This window comes from Thrips palmi, unplaced genomic scaffold (assembly GCF_012932325.1).
Source record: "Thrips palmi isolate BJ-2018 unplaced genomic scaffold, TpBJ-2018v1 HiC_scaffold_2, whole genome shotgun sequence".
In the NCBI taxonomy this organism is placed as follows: domain Eukaryota; kingdom Metazoa; phylum Arthropoda; class Insecta; order Thysanoptera; family Thripidae; genus Thrips; species Thrips palmi.
This window is the reverse complement of record NW_023144629.1, coordinates 8,031,043-8,046,537: the sequence shown is the minus strand read 5'-3', so window position 1 is coordinate 8,046,537 and position 15,495 is coordinate 8,031,043. Positions and strand designations below refer to the sequence as shown.

General features: G+C 45.9%; 3 protein-coding genes across 4 annotated transcripts; 1 reads left to right on the top strand and 2 right to left on the bottom strand.

Moving 5' to 3' along the window:
- Positions 1-97: 97 nt before the first annotated feature.
- On the bottom strand, positions 98-5,332 carry LOC117646828 (armadillo repeat-containing protein 8-like). 2 transcript variants are annotated; one of them, XM_034388080.1, is made up of 13 exons: positions 5,150-5,332; positions 4,634-4,707; positions 4,329-4,543; positions 4,048-4,238; positions 3,777-3,961; positions 3,526-3,688; positions 3,191-3,427; positions 2,896-3,075; positions 2,608-2,835; positions 2,328-2,522; positions 2,106-2,252; positions 1,851-2,017; positions 98-1,768 (listed from the first exon to the last, which is right to left on the bottom strand). In XM_034388080.1, the coding sequence occupies exons 1-13, from the start codon at positions 5,174-5,176 to the stop codon at positions 1,732-1,734; spliced, it is 2,046 nt and encodes a 681-aa protein (XP_034243971.1). In that variant the 5' UTR covers positions 5,177-5,332; the 3' UTR covers positions 98-1,731. The 2 variants fall into 2 exon arrangements, with proteins under 2 accessions (XP_034243971.1, XP_034243972.1); XM_034388081.1 differs by having other exon boundaries at positions 2,608-2,817; positions 5,150-5,328.
- Positions 5,333-5,732: 400 nt separating this feature from the next.
- On the top strand, positions 5,733-7,547 carry LOC117646830. Its single transcript, XM_034388082.1, has one exon. The coding sequence runs from the start codon at positions 6,160-6,162 to the stop codon at positions 7,222-7,224; it is 1,065 nt and encodes a 354-aa protein (XP_034243973.1). The 5' UTR covers positions 5,733-6,159; the 3' UTR covers positions 7,225-7,547.
- A 1,407-nt stretch (positions 7,548-8,954) lies between these two features.
- On the bottom strand, positions 8,955-13,413 carry LOC117647471. Its single transcript, XM_034389222.1, has 12 exons — positions 13,315-13,413; positions 13,098-13,154; positions 12,917-12,974; positions 12,562-12,835; positions 11,824-11,893; positions 11,672-11,743; positions 11,374-11,593; positions 11,145-11,290; positions 10,864-11,064; positions 10,625-10,778; positions 10,266-10,528; positions 8,955-9,005 (listed from the first exon to the last, which is right to left on the bottom strand). Exons 1-12 carry the CDS (start codon positions 13,381-13,383, stop codon positions 8,955-8,957), a joined length of 1,635 nt encoding a protein of 544 aa, XP_034245113.1. The 5' UTR covers positions 13,384-13,413.
- Positions 13,414-15,495: the final 2,082 nt, after the last annotated feature.

The window sequence follows — 15,495 nt, the reverse complement described above, 5'->3', positions numbered from 1 at the left end:
TGACAGGAGCGACAACAAACTGGCCGACTCATTGGGCCGGTACTTGTGAGTGATTGGTGTGATTCAAGGAAGAAGGAGGAAGAATTTTCTGACTCAATTCAGGACAAATTTTCATTTTATTTTTAAAAAGAAAAAGAAAAGGGATTGGGAATGAAAGCAGATGGAACAAATTAAGATCTGGGTCTGAGATTCTGCTCATGAAAAATTATGATCAGGGCAATGCAGCAAATAAGTTTACAGGTTGATAATAAAAATACTTAAATAGATGCAAAGAAGCTAAGTCCTGGTATTTTGTGATACCAGGTATTAGGTGCTCACAAGAAAATGACAGAAACTAGGTCACTGAAAACAGGGATGAACCTGAAAATTCCAGGTAATTTTAGGAAACAAGAGAGCAATTGAATTCAGCTACTGCGTATAACGCAAAGCCAGTTTAAAAAATATAATTCCTAGAGCTGGGAACATAAAAAATTACACCATCATGATTATTAAAAACTACAGTGTTTGTTACATTTTCAAGAAGAAAACAAACTGACATAATGGTTAATGCAATTACTGATAAAACAGTTCCATTAATTATCTCTCATCATACCAACACAAAAAATACAAGTGTTTGCATTGTAAAGATTTGTTCATAATATTGTAGCAGAAGGCAATGGTCAATTTCTTAGGATCTCGCTGACTAAGTCAATGATTAACTAAGACTTACAAAGGCATCAATAGAACTGTAATCACAAATTTAAGCACCAGTTTGAAAGAGTTGGGGTTGGGGGATTAACAACTAACAATAAAGGGGCTGGGGGTTTTGAGGCACTCACTGAGTGGTACACAAAAAATAACAGTTTTAATAACATTGACTGCTACTGCAACTGCCAGTCACAATAGAAAGGTATAGTAAAGTATAAGTATCCTCTCACAAGGATGAGGAGTTGCCTGTCACTTTCAGTTCTCAAACTCTAGAATTATTGGTGGTACATAATTGATGAAAAAGTTAATGTAATGCATTATGATTTTAATACAAAAGATTAAATTAGTTTATAAAATGTCATTAGTTACTTTTTTGAAGTATTGCCTACAGTAACACCACTCAGCATGCTACCAAAAGCAAATGCAGTCACCAAATTACATTTCTCAAAGTACGGTGAATTTGACATTGAAAATAAGAGGAAAGAAAAACAGTTTCCAATAAGTAGCAAAGCATGAGACAAGACTGGTTGAAGACAATCTCCTGTTTTGTTAGGTCATCTATACCCACTAACTGTTACCTACATTTACATCACCGAGTTTCTGAACTGACTTTCAGGATGTCAAAGACACATCCTTTCTTATAGCCTAACACCATCTCCTTATTGCTTTTTTTTTTCTTTTTTCCTTGTTTACAGAAATGATTAGTTACATATATAACAAACTTAGATATCAACAACAGGCTGAAGTTGACTTTACAAACACCAGCTTTAACAACTTGCAACAGTAGCTATAATACATTTATACACTTTTCTTTGTACTCTGTGAACCTTCCTTTAAAATACATAAAATACAATAATGCTGCATAATTTCAAACAAGGTCATCATAAAATCTCTTCAATTCATATGTACACGAAATATACAGCTAACCATGAGGCCCAACACATTTAATCATGTATGCTCAGATGAATAGTTTTAAGGATAAGCTCCAAAGGATGTCATTTATTTGTTCACTTGCACAACTTGTGGAGCTTAGTGTTTCCATGGTCATGCCTCTGAAAACTGGGTCATGGCTGTCTTCACCCTGAAAATAATTTTAAGTCAATCAAGGTAATGTCTTTAAATTGTTGCATACACAAGCTGTAAATCTATAGTTGAACACTTACTTGTCAAACAATAGTGTATCTGTTGTCATTATAAGTTGTTGTAGCTGCTTGTATACTCCCATTTCTTTCAGTCTTGCTTGTCGTTCAATGGCACCAGTTTCTTCTCTCCATACTAAATTTGAAATACAAAATATAGCTGCTACTTGTAGTTTTACATTTGAATGAGCCTGAAGAATAGGACAACAGTGTTAGACTGTGTAAATCATGATTGCAGAAAAATCTAGGACCCACCACAGTCAAGGATGCAGATCATACCATGTAATCTTGTAATTTTTTTAAGACATCTTCATTTGACATAATGAATTCCTTTGCAGTGTCACCATCGCCAATATTTGCTAATATACACAATGCCTGCTCTTTCACCTCTGCAGAATGATTGCCCTCAAGGATAAGCACCACAGCCTGGAAAAAACATCGGTGGTCTTTAAAACTTCAACAGATGCAGCCACATACAGTTGATCCTTGATATGAACTTACTTGCATAATTTGGTTGCCATGGAGGTTCATTATGTAATCAATATGACTTTTGGTGGAAAGTAAGTTTCTGAGTAAACCTAGTGTTTTCATCAATACATCTACCTCAGTATCAGAGAGTAACCTAAACATCTGGTCTGTCCCTAAAGTGTTTAAAATTTGTGACTTGATTTTTTGTTCAGCTTGGAAGGCCATATTCTGTGAACAAAGAATGCCAGGTTAACAGTGAATAAAAAAGTGTACCTAGAAGGTTTGATATCTCTGTCTTTAACTTTGAACTCACCATAAGAGCCCAAATTCCATTAAGTCTTAAAGCAGGATCTTTCCTCCGAGTCAACCCACAAAGCATGTCAACAGCCCCTGATTCTAAAATGGGCTCTTTAGAGGGTGAAAATTCAAGGAGGAGGTTGCACAGAGTTGAGGATGCAACTGTTAAAATGTCGTCCGATGCTCCTTGGAGAAGTGTCATCAGAGGCCTCCACACAGAATGATCCTTTGAACAGAAGGAGCGCTAAAATACATCAGAATCGACAAAGGTCCTTCACCAATCACACCTACTCAAGCAACATACCTGAAAGGTCGTTCTTAGCTGCTGAACAGATCGTGACAGAGAATGCAAACATCTAATAGCAGACAAGCGTACTTTGGGACTGTGATCTTGCAAACCACTAACAATATGTTCCATCAGATTGTCAGTTTCAATAATCTTTTTACGAATATCTTCATCATTCGCACCTAAGGAAGCAAACGCCTGAAAAATAAAAATTTAAAGAAAATGAGTAATTTAATGACAGTTAGTTGCAACTGTTTTAAAAAAGCAAAACAAAACATAAAAACAATCAGTTAAATTTGAATGCAGAACTTACCCGAAAAGCAGCTTGTCTCATTTCTGTTGATATTTTTATTTCCTGTTCTACAGTGATCATGGGGGTTTTAGAACCTATCCTTGGCTGATATTTTAAAAGTTCAGAGAGTGTTAAAATTAAGTGATTTGAAATCGACGCAGTTCTTTGCAGCTCAATATCCACTTCTGTGAGGTAGGCTAATGTCTCAGCTGCTTGAGCTCGTTGAAGAGGAGGGCGATCCTTTTTGCAAAGTCTTACCTGAAACAAACAGATGAAGGTATAGTATTGTATATCCTCATGACTGTTAATTTTGACCCCATATGAGAATCACACAAGCCAACTTGATGAATACTCACTAGACATGGCAAAGTACGATATAGAATCTTAGGATCCTCTGCAGTGAAAGCTCCTGCTCTGTGAAGGAATGTGATGCATCTGGCTGCAGCAAGTTGCATCTCACTTGGACGGTCTTGGGCCATTAACATAAATAGCAAGTCAGGCATTGACTTATCAACAAAACTGTGGGACAAGAATGATTATAATTTGAAATAGTTGTTGACACGTACAAAGTTCTTAATAGCCAACCAATTAAAGAATAATGTCATACCAAGGCTCCTGAATTTCAAGGCACCTTGCTTGTGCAACTCGTTCAGCCACTGTGGGGTTTTGATAGCAAAGGCTGGCCAGACAAGTCAATGCATGCATTTGAACAAGTGATTGAGTTGAACAAAGAAGCTGAGCTAACACCGGCACAGCCCCCTCATGAATGAGAAAGGCTTGTTGATCTGGAGTCTAGAGAAAATAAAAAATAAGTATGAGAGTTTGAAATTGCACAGCTACAAAATGCCAGACAAAACCAAGTCGAAAGTTTGCCAAACCTTGCAAGCAGCAGCCAGAATAGACGGAACACACACTTGGCAAGTGACGCTTTGAGTAGTAAGGTTCAGTAAACATGGTACTATAATAGAGTCCATAAATATGAGTGATACAGGAGCACCTGGTGACTGAAAGATTGTGCTCAAACATCTTAATGTAGCCTCAGTGTACTTCTGGTCATTACTGGTAATTCCTAAAGAGGGATAAAAACTCGATTAAGACAGAGTAACCAGATAAGTAAAACAATGATTGGATTAAAAATCAGAGCAAGTTTAACACTTACCATTTAATAATAAAGGAACAATGCCAAGATCAATTAAAGATTGAACATGGTGGTCAGTGCCCTTGGCAAGAGACCCTAACGTGACAGTTGCTTCAGTCTTCATTTCCACTGGCACAGAGCAGTCGCCTAACAACTGCATTAGCCTGGGCACTACTCCTTGTGACAACACTGAACTTTTCTGTCTGTTACTACCGATAACAGAATTTTTGAGACATCTGCAAAAGTTGAGTAATGTTAAATGCATCCATTTGCCAGGTGTCTTGCCAGTAAAAATTCAAATAGACTATTAAAATTAATGGACTTACACAATTGCTTCCAAACACTTCTCCATGTCGCTTGAATACAGATCATCAATGTATGAACGATAGCATTCCACTTCCTGCAACAGAAAGGCGATTGATTCATACACCATTCAAACCTTTAACCATCAAGCCAAAATATACAGGTAAACATTCATGCATTGTGTAAACAGTAAGACACTGCGCAAGGAGCAGTAAAACTGAAGGGCTATATACAACGGTGGTAACTAATATGTACACATCTCAGAGAACTAACAATGAAGTACAAGCTGTGGACAATGTCCATCGTCGGCACGCTGACCGACTCGCAAAATAAACACTCGATGACATGATTGTGCTGAACAGGTATCAAAATAAAACCAACAAAATATGTATATCCTAGATCTAAAACGGACAAACAAAAAAAACAGGTTAAATGATTTTATTCACTGTTACTAAATTGCCCCTAACCTAGAAAACTAAAGGAAGCTAGCCGGGTGACGGGCACTGACAAATAGCCAAATACATACAAGTGTCTCTTACCATAAAAGGTTGTTTGACAGGTAACATGTCTCAACAAAGCGACAGTCGCAGGGATAGAATTGTAGGCACGACTCGGATTTTCAAAAAAACAAAAACAATTAGAATTGCACATAAATTCGAAGAGGACAACTACAGGCAACGCCTTTAAAAGGTGAGATAAGACGACCCGGGCGATGAGGTGATGAGAGAACATGGAGATGTGGCTGACAATGCAGGCTTAATTAGTACAGCCTCATGTGACCCTCTTTGTCTATTCGGGACTAAAATAAACAACTTATTGCGTAATGAATGATCTTAACTAGTTTAAGTTAGTTTTATATTTTTCGAAATAAGTCAAAATTTGAGCAAAGGGACGTTTGAACACCAGCTTTCGCTGCTTTCGCCACCGCGGGCGTTGCTCGCCCACTCGCGGAATGTGGGGCTTTATTTCTGACGGTTCTCGTTAAAAATATAGTTTAAATATCAAGGATGGTCGATTTGTGTCACACATATTCGGCCTTGGAACTACTGTGCACTTTGATTTTTAACTGCCGGTGGTGATTCACTTGCGATGGTAGCGCTGTGGCGAAAAGTGAAAGCTCTCCAGCTCCAGTGCTCATCTCCCCTTTTATTCCTCTCAGGTTGAGCCTTATTCGGTAGCGAATTCTTTTTCGTCTGCTTGTCGTAAGTCTCCCTCTCTCTCTCTTCCTCTTCAGTTTTGTTACTTTTGACGCGAAAAATAATTTCAAGAGCGTGCATGTGTTTGTATGCGTGTGTCTTTCTATGTGTCTGTATATGGGGCCCACCGAAGTGGCTAACCTAGCGAGCAGACGACGCAACCGCAACGTCACCGGTGACACCTGAGGATTTTTGCAGCTCTTTGTGCAGTGAAAGATAAGATACTTGATATTTTCGGTTCCATACGGCGGCCCTTATCAAGTTCAGTGTTGGTGAATCAAGACCAGTGTCGTTTCCGCAAGAGAAAGTGTGAGCTGCTCTTACTCTTGGCATGTTGTGATGAGCTTTGGAAAATGGCTACAGGCCACTCTCACCAGTCTGTACAATATCATAACTACAAAACGATAGTAGGCTCAGTGTCCGCCGTTTTAAATCGTTACAAAGCAGTTCTGGAATTTCAAGATAGTGGCGCAAAGCAGAGAGCATTACTGAAGGTGGAGAAGCTGCACTGCAAGCCAGAATTAAATCCAGACGGGGCAGAATATCCGATTAACTACTTCGTAAATGTCGGAACCTGTGTAAAATGTTTGTGTCATAAATTTGACGAGACGGGCGAACATAGATGTGGATGGTATGTTGCTGATGTACTGTCTGTTGGTCTTAGCTTAACAGACCCAAAGTTATTAATGGGCTTGTGTCCATTGATGATTAACAGAGTTGGTATGGTTTCTCAACTTGATAAACGTCAGGGTATCATTTCATTAGTTGATGAATATGATCATCAACATGACATTTTATTTTTAGCTAGTAAGTTTTATATTTCTGGAAAGCGGATAAATGTCAAACAAGCTCTTAATAGTGTCCTTGTTCTGAACGATAAGCTTTATTTTGATGCTGTACCCGTAGATTTAGAGGAAAATGACAACCGTTTCTCCTGGTTTGCTACTGTAGCCTGGAAGCATAAAAAACCTGACATAGATTATGATAATTCAGTTACTGGCGATGACCCGCATCTTTCAACTATAAAAACTATTAATCAAAATCCAAAGTCACAATTTTTGAGGGGCAAGGGCCAGATTTTACGTATTTTAAATCATGAATATGGTGTTGCTTTGGGTGTTGTAAATAGCAAAGGAAACCACTGGCAGTCCATTTTATTTCATCGCTCCAATGCTTCATTGTTTAAATTTAAACTTAAAAATGCTGATTTACAACAAGTGTTTAAAAAAGGAGATAAAATTCGTTTTATTGCTGCTGCTGCGCCTGCAGGTTTTAACACACAGTGGGTAGCTTCTTATGTAGGCATTGATGTTTGTGGGTCTGCTAAAAGCCTGGCCAATGGAGCTGTTATTGATATTGAAGCGTCTGATGGTAATTTTAAAAACAAATGTACAACCCCTGGACATAAAAATCAATGAACAAATTTTTAATTACTTGGAATAGAGATTTAATAAACCTTGTGTATATTTTTATCCAATCAAACACCCCAATATTATGTTAACTGCTGCGCTTATGATTTTGTTTTCAAATGTGTTTTTAGTTTATCACTGTTGACATTGCGTTTCTTGCCCTATCTTCAGATAGATAAGTACCCCTAACCATTTTATTCTGTTTTTTTTTTGTAACAATGTGTAATGTGTTTTGAACATATCATGAAATTTATAGTTTTTCAGAACTTCTGTTATAAAATGTATAAGTTTCTTGTTTTTGTTGTTCTGCCTTTAGTAAAATATGCTCTTAAGTTCCTGCCTTTTATTTTAGTGTTCTATCATTTCCAATATTCATTGTGAGAGATAACAACAGGAGAGAAGCAATACATGGTTGTATGATTTCTTGCAACTTTAATTTAGTAATAGCACACACTTTCAGGTAAAAAAACAACATACTCCCCACAGATTCAAAATGATAATACCGGTAGTAATAATAACATTGATATTGCTCATTCTTTGCTGTAAGGTTCCATACTTTGGCTTGTGTGAAGTTTATCTTCCAATATGTGACACAATCCTTGGCAAATAAGATAACAAGGAATGTGAAGAAAATAGGGGCGTGGGGGAAAGGCAAGAATATTTGGCACATCTATCATTCATTTCTCACTGATTTATGGCAATAAAACCCGACATGGATTTTGATCTCATGGATTTATAGATAGGACAACTTTAGAGGGTGTGCTTGATGCACAAGGACTGTATTTAAAATATGCAGTCTGAATTTAAAAGGAACCTTAGGAATGATTACAGAATTACCTTCCATTCACAAAAGAAAATCGGATGGAGAACAAAAGAGAAAACCCCAACAAAATCTGGTCTTTGAAAACAGTTGAGCAAATTACATATTCTGTCACATTCCTAGCAGAGTATATGTCTATTCATAAGGCAGTGTTAAATTCTCCAATGCAGTAGAAACTTGTAGAATCAAAAACAATGTAAAAGTAGGGGACAAAATCTAGAAATGAGGTTCTTTTCTGCAAATGTCAGGGGCACTGAAGAAGTATCATAAACACCAAAACAATAGTATTGATAACTTTAACCCTTTGAAATAATCTTGCAGTCTCAGGTTTGAAACATAATTCTGATGATCTCTGAATTTGAACATTTATACAGTATGTGTTATGATGACTGGATGTAGTGTATCATAATAAATTAATAGTAACCAAGATTGGTTTATGGCAGATTTCAGGCAATTAATAGCAACAACTGACTAGGAACACAAAGTCCAAACGTTCCAGCACTTCAGATATAAGTACGAATGGGTCATAAAACTTAAAATCAGTGCAAAACCTGAAAGATTAGGTGAGACAATTTAAAGATGGGGGATAAACGCCATACAATATACCGAAATAGAGCTGCCTATTTGGCACCTACCATAGTCAAAGCAGAAGAAAACAATCAAGAGTCAAAGCTCTGAACAAGCCTCAGATATCAAAAAAGAAATTAAAATAAAATAGTACGTATGTGTACAAAAGCTACATGCTGCAGAAAAGTAATGAACTGAAGAATGTGAAATCACAACTGTCATGTAAGAACAGCCTTCAGGAGTTGCTAAATGAAAACAAATTGAGGCTTCAATTAAATGAGATCATCATAGGCAATCAAGACAATCTTGGCTTCATTGTGAGCTCAATCGCCCCTAAACTGGATTACTGAGATCACAACAAGGTCATGACATAGCAGTGCTTCAGATCACATTCTTCCTGTTGCTAGAAGAGCAATGTCTATTGATAAAATAGTACACGAAAAAAAGGAAACAACACAGTAGCAAACGCCCAAAAGTATTGTTGAACAGCTGCCTAACAAACCTGACCGTTTATAATTACAGCAAATTATGAGGAATGGCAGTACGGTGTGTACACAGATTCCTATTAAACCAACCCAGAAAGGTTAATAAAGATATATATGTTTTAGCTTATAGAAATGTATCACAGATTTTGCAAACATGACAAATATTAAATAAATAAAGCACAGGTTGGCAGAGTAAAGGAATGTATCAATTTCTAAACACTGTGCCTACACAGCATACATGTCTAATGCTTACATAAAGAGAAAAAAAAACATAACAGATACCATATTTTTCAATAAAAAAAGGAAAAACAGAACAAAAAGCATTTCATGTAGAATTACTATACACAATAAGATATGAAAAATTTTGGCCAACAATAAGACAAAATATTTATTATTAAAAAAATGTCTAGGATTCGTATCTACTATTGCCTGGCTGCCGCGGGGCTGACGACCATGCGCCGGTCCCTGCGGACGTCGCGGACGTCCCGGACGTCCCTGTCCCTGGAGGAGGACGCGGAGGACGACGGCTGGCTGGAGCTGGAGCTCACCCCGGAGTCGCTGGACCGCTCGGACCGCTCGTGGCCGCCGTGGCCGCCGTGGCTCGACGCCGACGGGTCCGCCACCCTGTCGTGCACGCCGAGCACGCCATGCAGGCCGTGCACGCCGTTGACGGCGGGCAGCGCCGCGTCGTCCTTGGCCTTGACGTCCACGTCCTTGTCCTGGAAGCCGTCGGCCGGAGCGCCGTGCCGGCTGGACGCCGTACTCGCGGGGCTGGCCGGGCCGTCGCCGAGCTCCTGGTCCGCCAGGTCCGGGGTCACCTGCCCGGGAGAGCACGCCGTCGGCGTCTGACTAGACTGCCCCGTCGCGGTCCCCGACAGCGCCGTCCGGGCGCCCCACCGCGTGGAGGACGACGACGACGACGAGCCGGTGCGGGGCAGGATGGGGGGCGGCGCCGCGCGGGGGGCCGTCTCCACCGCCACGCCCTTGCCGCGCGCCACGACGTACGAGTCCACGGAGACGGGGCTGTTGGCGCTGTTGGCGCTGTTGGCGGTCACGGGGATGTTGTAGGGCGCGGCGAAGGCGGCGGAGGGCGCGGGGGCGGGCGGGCTGCTGCCTCTGCTGTGGCCCTGGCGGCGGCCCTGCCTGCTGCTGCTGCTGCCGCCGTTGCTGCTGCGGGCCTTGCAGCCCTGGCCGGGGTAGCCGCCCCCGCCGCCCCCGCCGTGCGACTGCGACGCCACCCCTTGCGGGGGCGGCAGGGGCAGCCCGGTGAAGGGCGGAGGCGGCAGCCCCATCCCGGGCGGGAACTTCCCCGCCAGAGGCAGCGGCTGGGGCTGGCCGCCGAGACCCAGCTCCGAGCCCGACGAGCTGTCGTCCTCGTCTTCCTCGTCCTCGTCGTCCTCCTCCCCGCCGGAGTCCGTCTCGCCGTGGCTGTTGTCTGCCGCTGCAACCAAGGCGACAAGGTGTCGGGGTCAGGCCCAGTGTCTAAGCCATGGCTACGGAAAGAGTGGGGTTGGAGAGGGAAGTCCGAGTGACTCACTGCAGTCGTAGTCATGAAGAAGCCGGATGGCCGCTCTGATCTTGGCCCTAGTGTCCGTCGACTTGATTCCCAGGTAGTCCAGGTCTTCTTCACGGAGATCCTTGAAAGACTCAATGTCTTCATACCCATTCAATACGAATACAGAGATGCATTCCTGAGGAGACAAAAATAAAAGAGTGAATAAAGGTGAAAGAACTTTTTAAAAATCACCCGCATGGGAATGGTGAACTTGAACGCACCTCTAAGTTTACCCTTCTGAGCAGCTCCTCCACATTTCGTGGCCTGCCTTTCAGGTGAGCTCGAGGAGGCCTCTGCATGAGCCCTACACTGCCAGGAATTACTTCAACGTTGATGAACTTGAAGTAGCCTATACATCCCCTAAGACGACCTCGCCACATTCCACTGGGGCTCATGGCAAGTATGTCAATAATATCACCTTTCTAAAAGGAAAAGAAAGACAGGCTTTCATAAGTGGTTTTCTTAAGGGAATAGACACAAGCTCAAGCTTTACTTAACTAACCTTAAATTTAAGAGCATCTTTATCATATGGACTAGGATTAGAGTCAACTAGAGCCCTCGCTTGCCCGATCATGGGACAAGCATCGTGGCTGACGATTGGAGACAGGGAACTTTCATTGCTGCCCTCTCGAACCAATGCCTGAGTACCTGCAACGTTGTTTTGATTATTTTTAAAATCAGCAATAAGACAATGTTGAAATGGGATAAGAGGCCTCGAGACTAATACTCACTTGAGCCGGAGCCTGAAGGGAGGCTCTCCATGGAGCTCGCAGCGGGCAGGGGTTCTAATGGAATGGCTTGTTCAGAGCGCTCAGAGCACCTGTACCCGGATGGACCATTATTGCTGTTGGAGCCAGTGAGTCCTCTTAATCTAGATATTTTCCTTTGAACGTCTTGTCTTAGGCCTTTCATGCGTCCGACAAGGGACGTGCTTCTTGGCTGGGCCTCCATCTACGCAAGAACACATCCTTCCTCAGTAAGGTTGACATGGCTACACACCTAAAACAACCAGCCTTTCTAACGACTTACCTGAGGTTGTGACTCAATCAGATCAGGACTTCTACATGGACTTAAGGTGCCTTCGCTCTGACTACTCCGACACTGAAATAAAAAATAAAAATTAGATTTCAAGCTGACTATTTGCTCCATTGGACTCGGGTGGTACAAGCAAAACCTCTCACCCTGTATTGATGCTTTTTCAGCATAACAACGTGCTGCTGGTCCCAGGGATACCCGATGGCCATCTGCGAACTGGAAAAGCGAGAAAGTGTGTGTGAGAGAGACATATTGCCTGCTGACGGTTTGCCCCGACACACAGTGGGCCAGCAACCGGCGCAGGCGGCCAAAATTCCGGAAGCGTTTTCAGCTCCAGAGTCGCTAAATGGGACTCGAATCGAACGTGTGACCCCACCAATGGATTGCTCTCCGAACGAGGAATCCATTGGTGGGGTCACACGCTCGGTTTGAGGCCCATTTAGCGTTTCTGGAGCTCAAAATGCGTCTAGAATTTTGGCCGCCTGCGCCGTTTTCTGGCCCACTGTGCGACAGTGACTCGGCACTCACCTCACGTTGTCCCTGCTGCCGCGGAGGGCGGCCTGCGGCTGGCCAGGCTGGCCGGGCTGGCCCTGGAGGTAGCCCCGCGGGCCGCGCGCCCTGTTGCGGCCCTGGGTGCCCACCACCCTCATGCCGGCCAAGCCCGCCATGCCCGCCATGCCGGCGCCCGCGCCAGTCATGGTGCCGCCCTGGCACGGCCCGCCCACCGAGATGTCGCCCGCGCTGCGCAGCGTGATGACGCCCTCGTTGACCAGGGCGGGCCGCAGGTTGAGCGTGAGGCACGCCCTGCCACCACATTGTGAATAAATCAATTCATTTTTTCAACTTTTCTTTGAAAATGACATTAAAAACAAGAAGGGGCGTACCTTCCGTTGGGGACCATGGCTCCGGGGGGGACGGTCATGAGGAAGTCCTCCGGGTCGCTCTCGTACGGCGGCTCGTCGTACCAGTGGCCCAGGTGCAGTCCCTGCGCTCCCTGCGCGCCGCCGGGGCCCGACCTCCCGGCGGCACCCTGGTGGCCCTGGTGGCTCTGGTGGCCCGGGTGGCCCGGGTGGCCCGGGTGGTTCCCGGAGCTGCCCCCGGGCCCCGCCTGGCTGGCCGTCGCCGCCATCAGCTCCGTGTCGTACATGTAGGTGTCATCTGCAAGGCGCCCAAGTACACGGTTGTAGAGAGTCCGCGGTCTCCGAACACAATCGCCGTGAAACAAACTTCTGGCCTTACCGAGCCTGGAGCCCTCCGGTTCTAGTCGCAGCAGACCTTGCCGGATGTCCCTGAGTATCTGCCAAAGTAAACAGGGGAGGTGAGCACACAGAAAACAAAAAATGAATGGAATCAAAGTAGCGAAAATACCCATTAAAAATCTAAAAGGGAGGGAAATCCAACTGAGAAAAGGCCACTTTACCTCTTCGTGTTCCTTGTGATAGCGCTCCTTCTGGCGCAGGGCGTCTTGAAGTTTGAGCTGGAACCGCAAAGCATAAAACAGACACATTAAAAAAGCTCTCCGGGGGATAGCGCGCTCGCGCCCAGTCACGGCCCAGTGCTGCCCGAGATATGGCCCTTCATTTTCGGGCCGCGGCGCCGCGGCATGGCGAGTGCAGCGAGTGGCCGCGCGTACTCACCCGGTGAATGGTCTCCTCAAAGTCCGCCTGGGGGCCTCTCTGGCCGGCCGGCGCCATCCCCGCGCCCATCGCCGCCCCCGGGACCGCCCCCGGGACCGCCCCCGGGACCGCCCCCGCGACCGCCCCCGGCGCCATCGCCGCCCCCAGCCCGTTCATCTGCAGCAGCTGCAGCCGCTCGTACTCGCGCAGGTCAAGGAACTGGGGGACCAGCGCCGTCTCCCCGTCGGGGGTCGTCACCTGGAAAGCGGAAAAATAATAACAATAAAAAAGGCCATTTATTAACACGTTCGCGGGGGGCGGGGAGCGGGTCGCGAGCGGCCGCCCGATGCCCGATGCTCGCCCGATGCGGACACCGACCAGATGGGGTGGAAGCCGCCGGCTGCCAGCGGACGCGTCGCAAAAAGGGAGAAGGGGAGGGGAAGAGGGAGGGAGGAAAAAAACGCCTCAAACTTGTCGACTCCATCTCCAATCCCTCGCACACTTCGCCAAGTTACTGACCGCACACCGCTCACTGCCACTGCCCCGGGACCAGCACAGTGGGCCAGAAGACCGGCGGAGGCGGCCAAAACTCTAGGCGCGTTTTGAGCTCCAGAGTAGCTAAATGGGACTCGAACCGAACGAGTGACCCCACTAATGGATTGCTCTCCGAACGAGGAATCCATTGGCGGGGTCACACGTTCGGTTCGAGGCCTGTTTAGCGACTCTGGAGCCCAAAACGCGTCTAGCGTTTCGGCCGCCTCCACCGGTCTTCTGGCCCACTGTGACCCGGGACCGGACGCGGGGCTCGACGCACGCCCACTTGGCGTCGCCAAAGGACCGTCCAAAGGACCGGCCATTTCCTGCGCCACGTATCGACCCTATCCACGCCCGGGCCTCAAAATAAGGGCTAAAAAAACGCGAAAAGCCCGGCTAGCGTTACATCATTACGCGTACCCTCTCCGATCCGACCGACCCAACTCTGCCACCAAATCGCGTCCGCCAACTTTAGGGAATCGAAAAAAAAAACACAAAAAAAACAAACAAACAAGAAAAGCTGCGATGAAAAAAAAATCAAGCAAGGAAAAATGAATAGTTGGAAGGCCTTCAGTCAGCGATCCGAAAAGTGGGACGATTTTCCGGGCCGCTGGGCGGTGAAATTCAGGCCTGCGCGTCTGGGTGGCTGGATGGCCTGGACGGTCTGCATACATGAATAATACGGGCCAGTGTTCCGCACCGATCTGATTCCGGTCTTCTTCCTTTCCATTATCATTATTTATTTTATTTATTTATTTTCCTTTCGGTCCGACGAGTGACGCCCCGACACGGACACCGTTATTTGCTCATGCACGATGCATCGGCCGGCGTGGCTCCGGGCCTGGCCTCGCCCCGCCTCGCCCGGGCATTCGGGACACCATTGTCCTTTTGCCATTGGAAAGGCGAGCCCGGCGAGCCAGAGGGCAGGTAGAGGAAAAAGGGACGGCGCAAACAACTGCCCTCATTTTTCCCCATTCATTCTCGTCCTTCACTCTTCTATTTTTTTTTTGCGATGTCTTTCGCTCACCTCACCTCAGGACGCCCCCCCCCCCCCGCGCAGCCGCGCATCGGTACTCAATACCCTTGGACTAACAAGCGTCTTATTTCCAGGGCAGCAGGGGCTGCAAGGGCAAGGCACAGTGGGCCAGACGACCGGCGGAGGCGGTCAAAATTCAACAAGCGGTTTGAGCTCCAGAGTCGCTAAAAAAGGACTCAAACGGAACGTGTGACCCCACCAATGGATTCCTCGTTCGGAGAGAAATCCGTTGGTGGGGTCACACGTTCGGTTCGAGTCCTGTTTGGCGACTCTGGAGCTCAAAACGCGTCTCAAGTTCTCTCCGCCTCCACCGGTCTTCTGGCCCACTGTGCGAGGGGGAGGGGGAAGGTACTACCCGGCCAATTAGCGTCCATCCTGATTGAATGTGAAAGGGCCAAAGGGCCTCGGAAGTGGCGGAGAGGGGGGGGGGACTTGGGCTGGAGTGGAGGGAGAGGGGGGAAGGGCGTGAGAAAGGTTTCCCTGCCCTTGATTACCTTTCATTTCCGCACCGGGGCCTCAGCCAGCCTCAGCCGGCCTCAGCCGACGGCCACAAAATCATCGGATCCCCTTTTCACACCTCGAACCCACCCCCTCCCCTCCACTGCTAACGGCGAAGCAGGCTCCACTCTCAC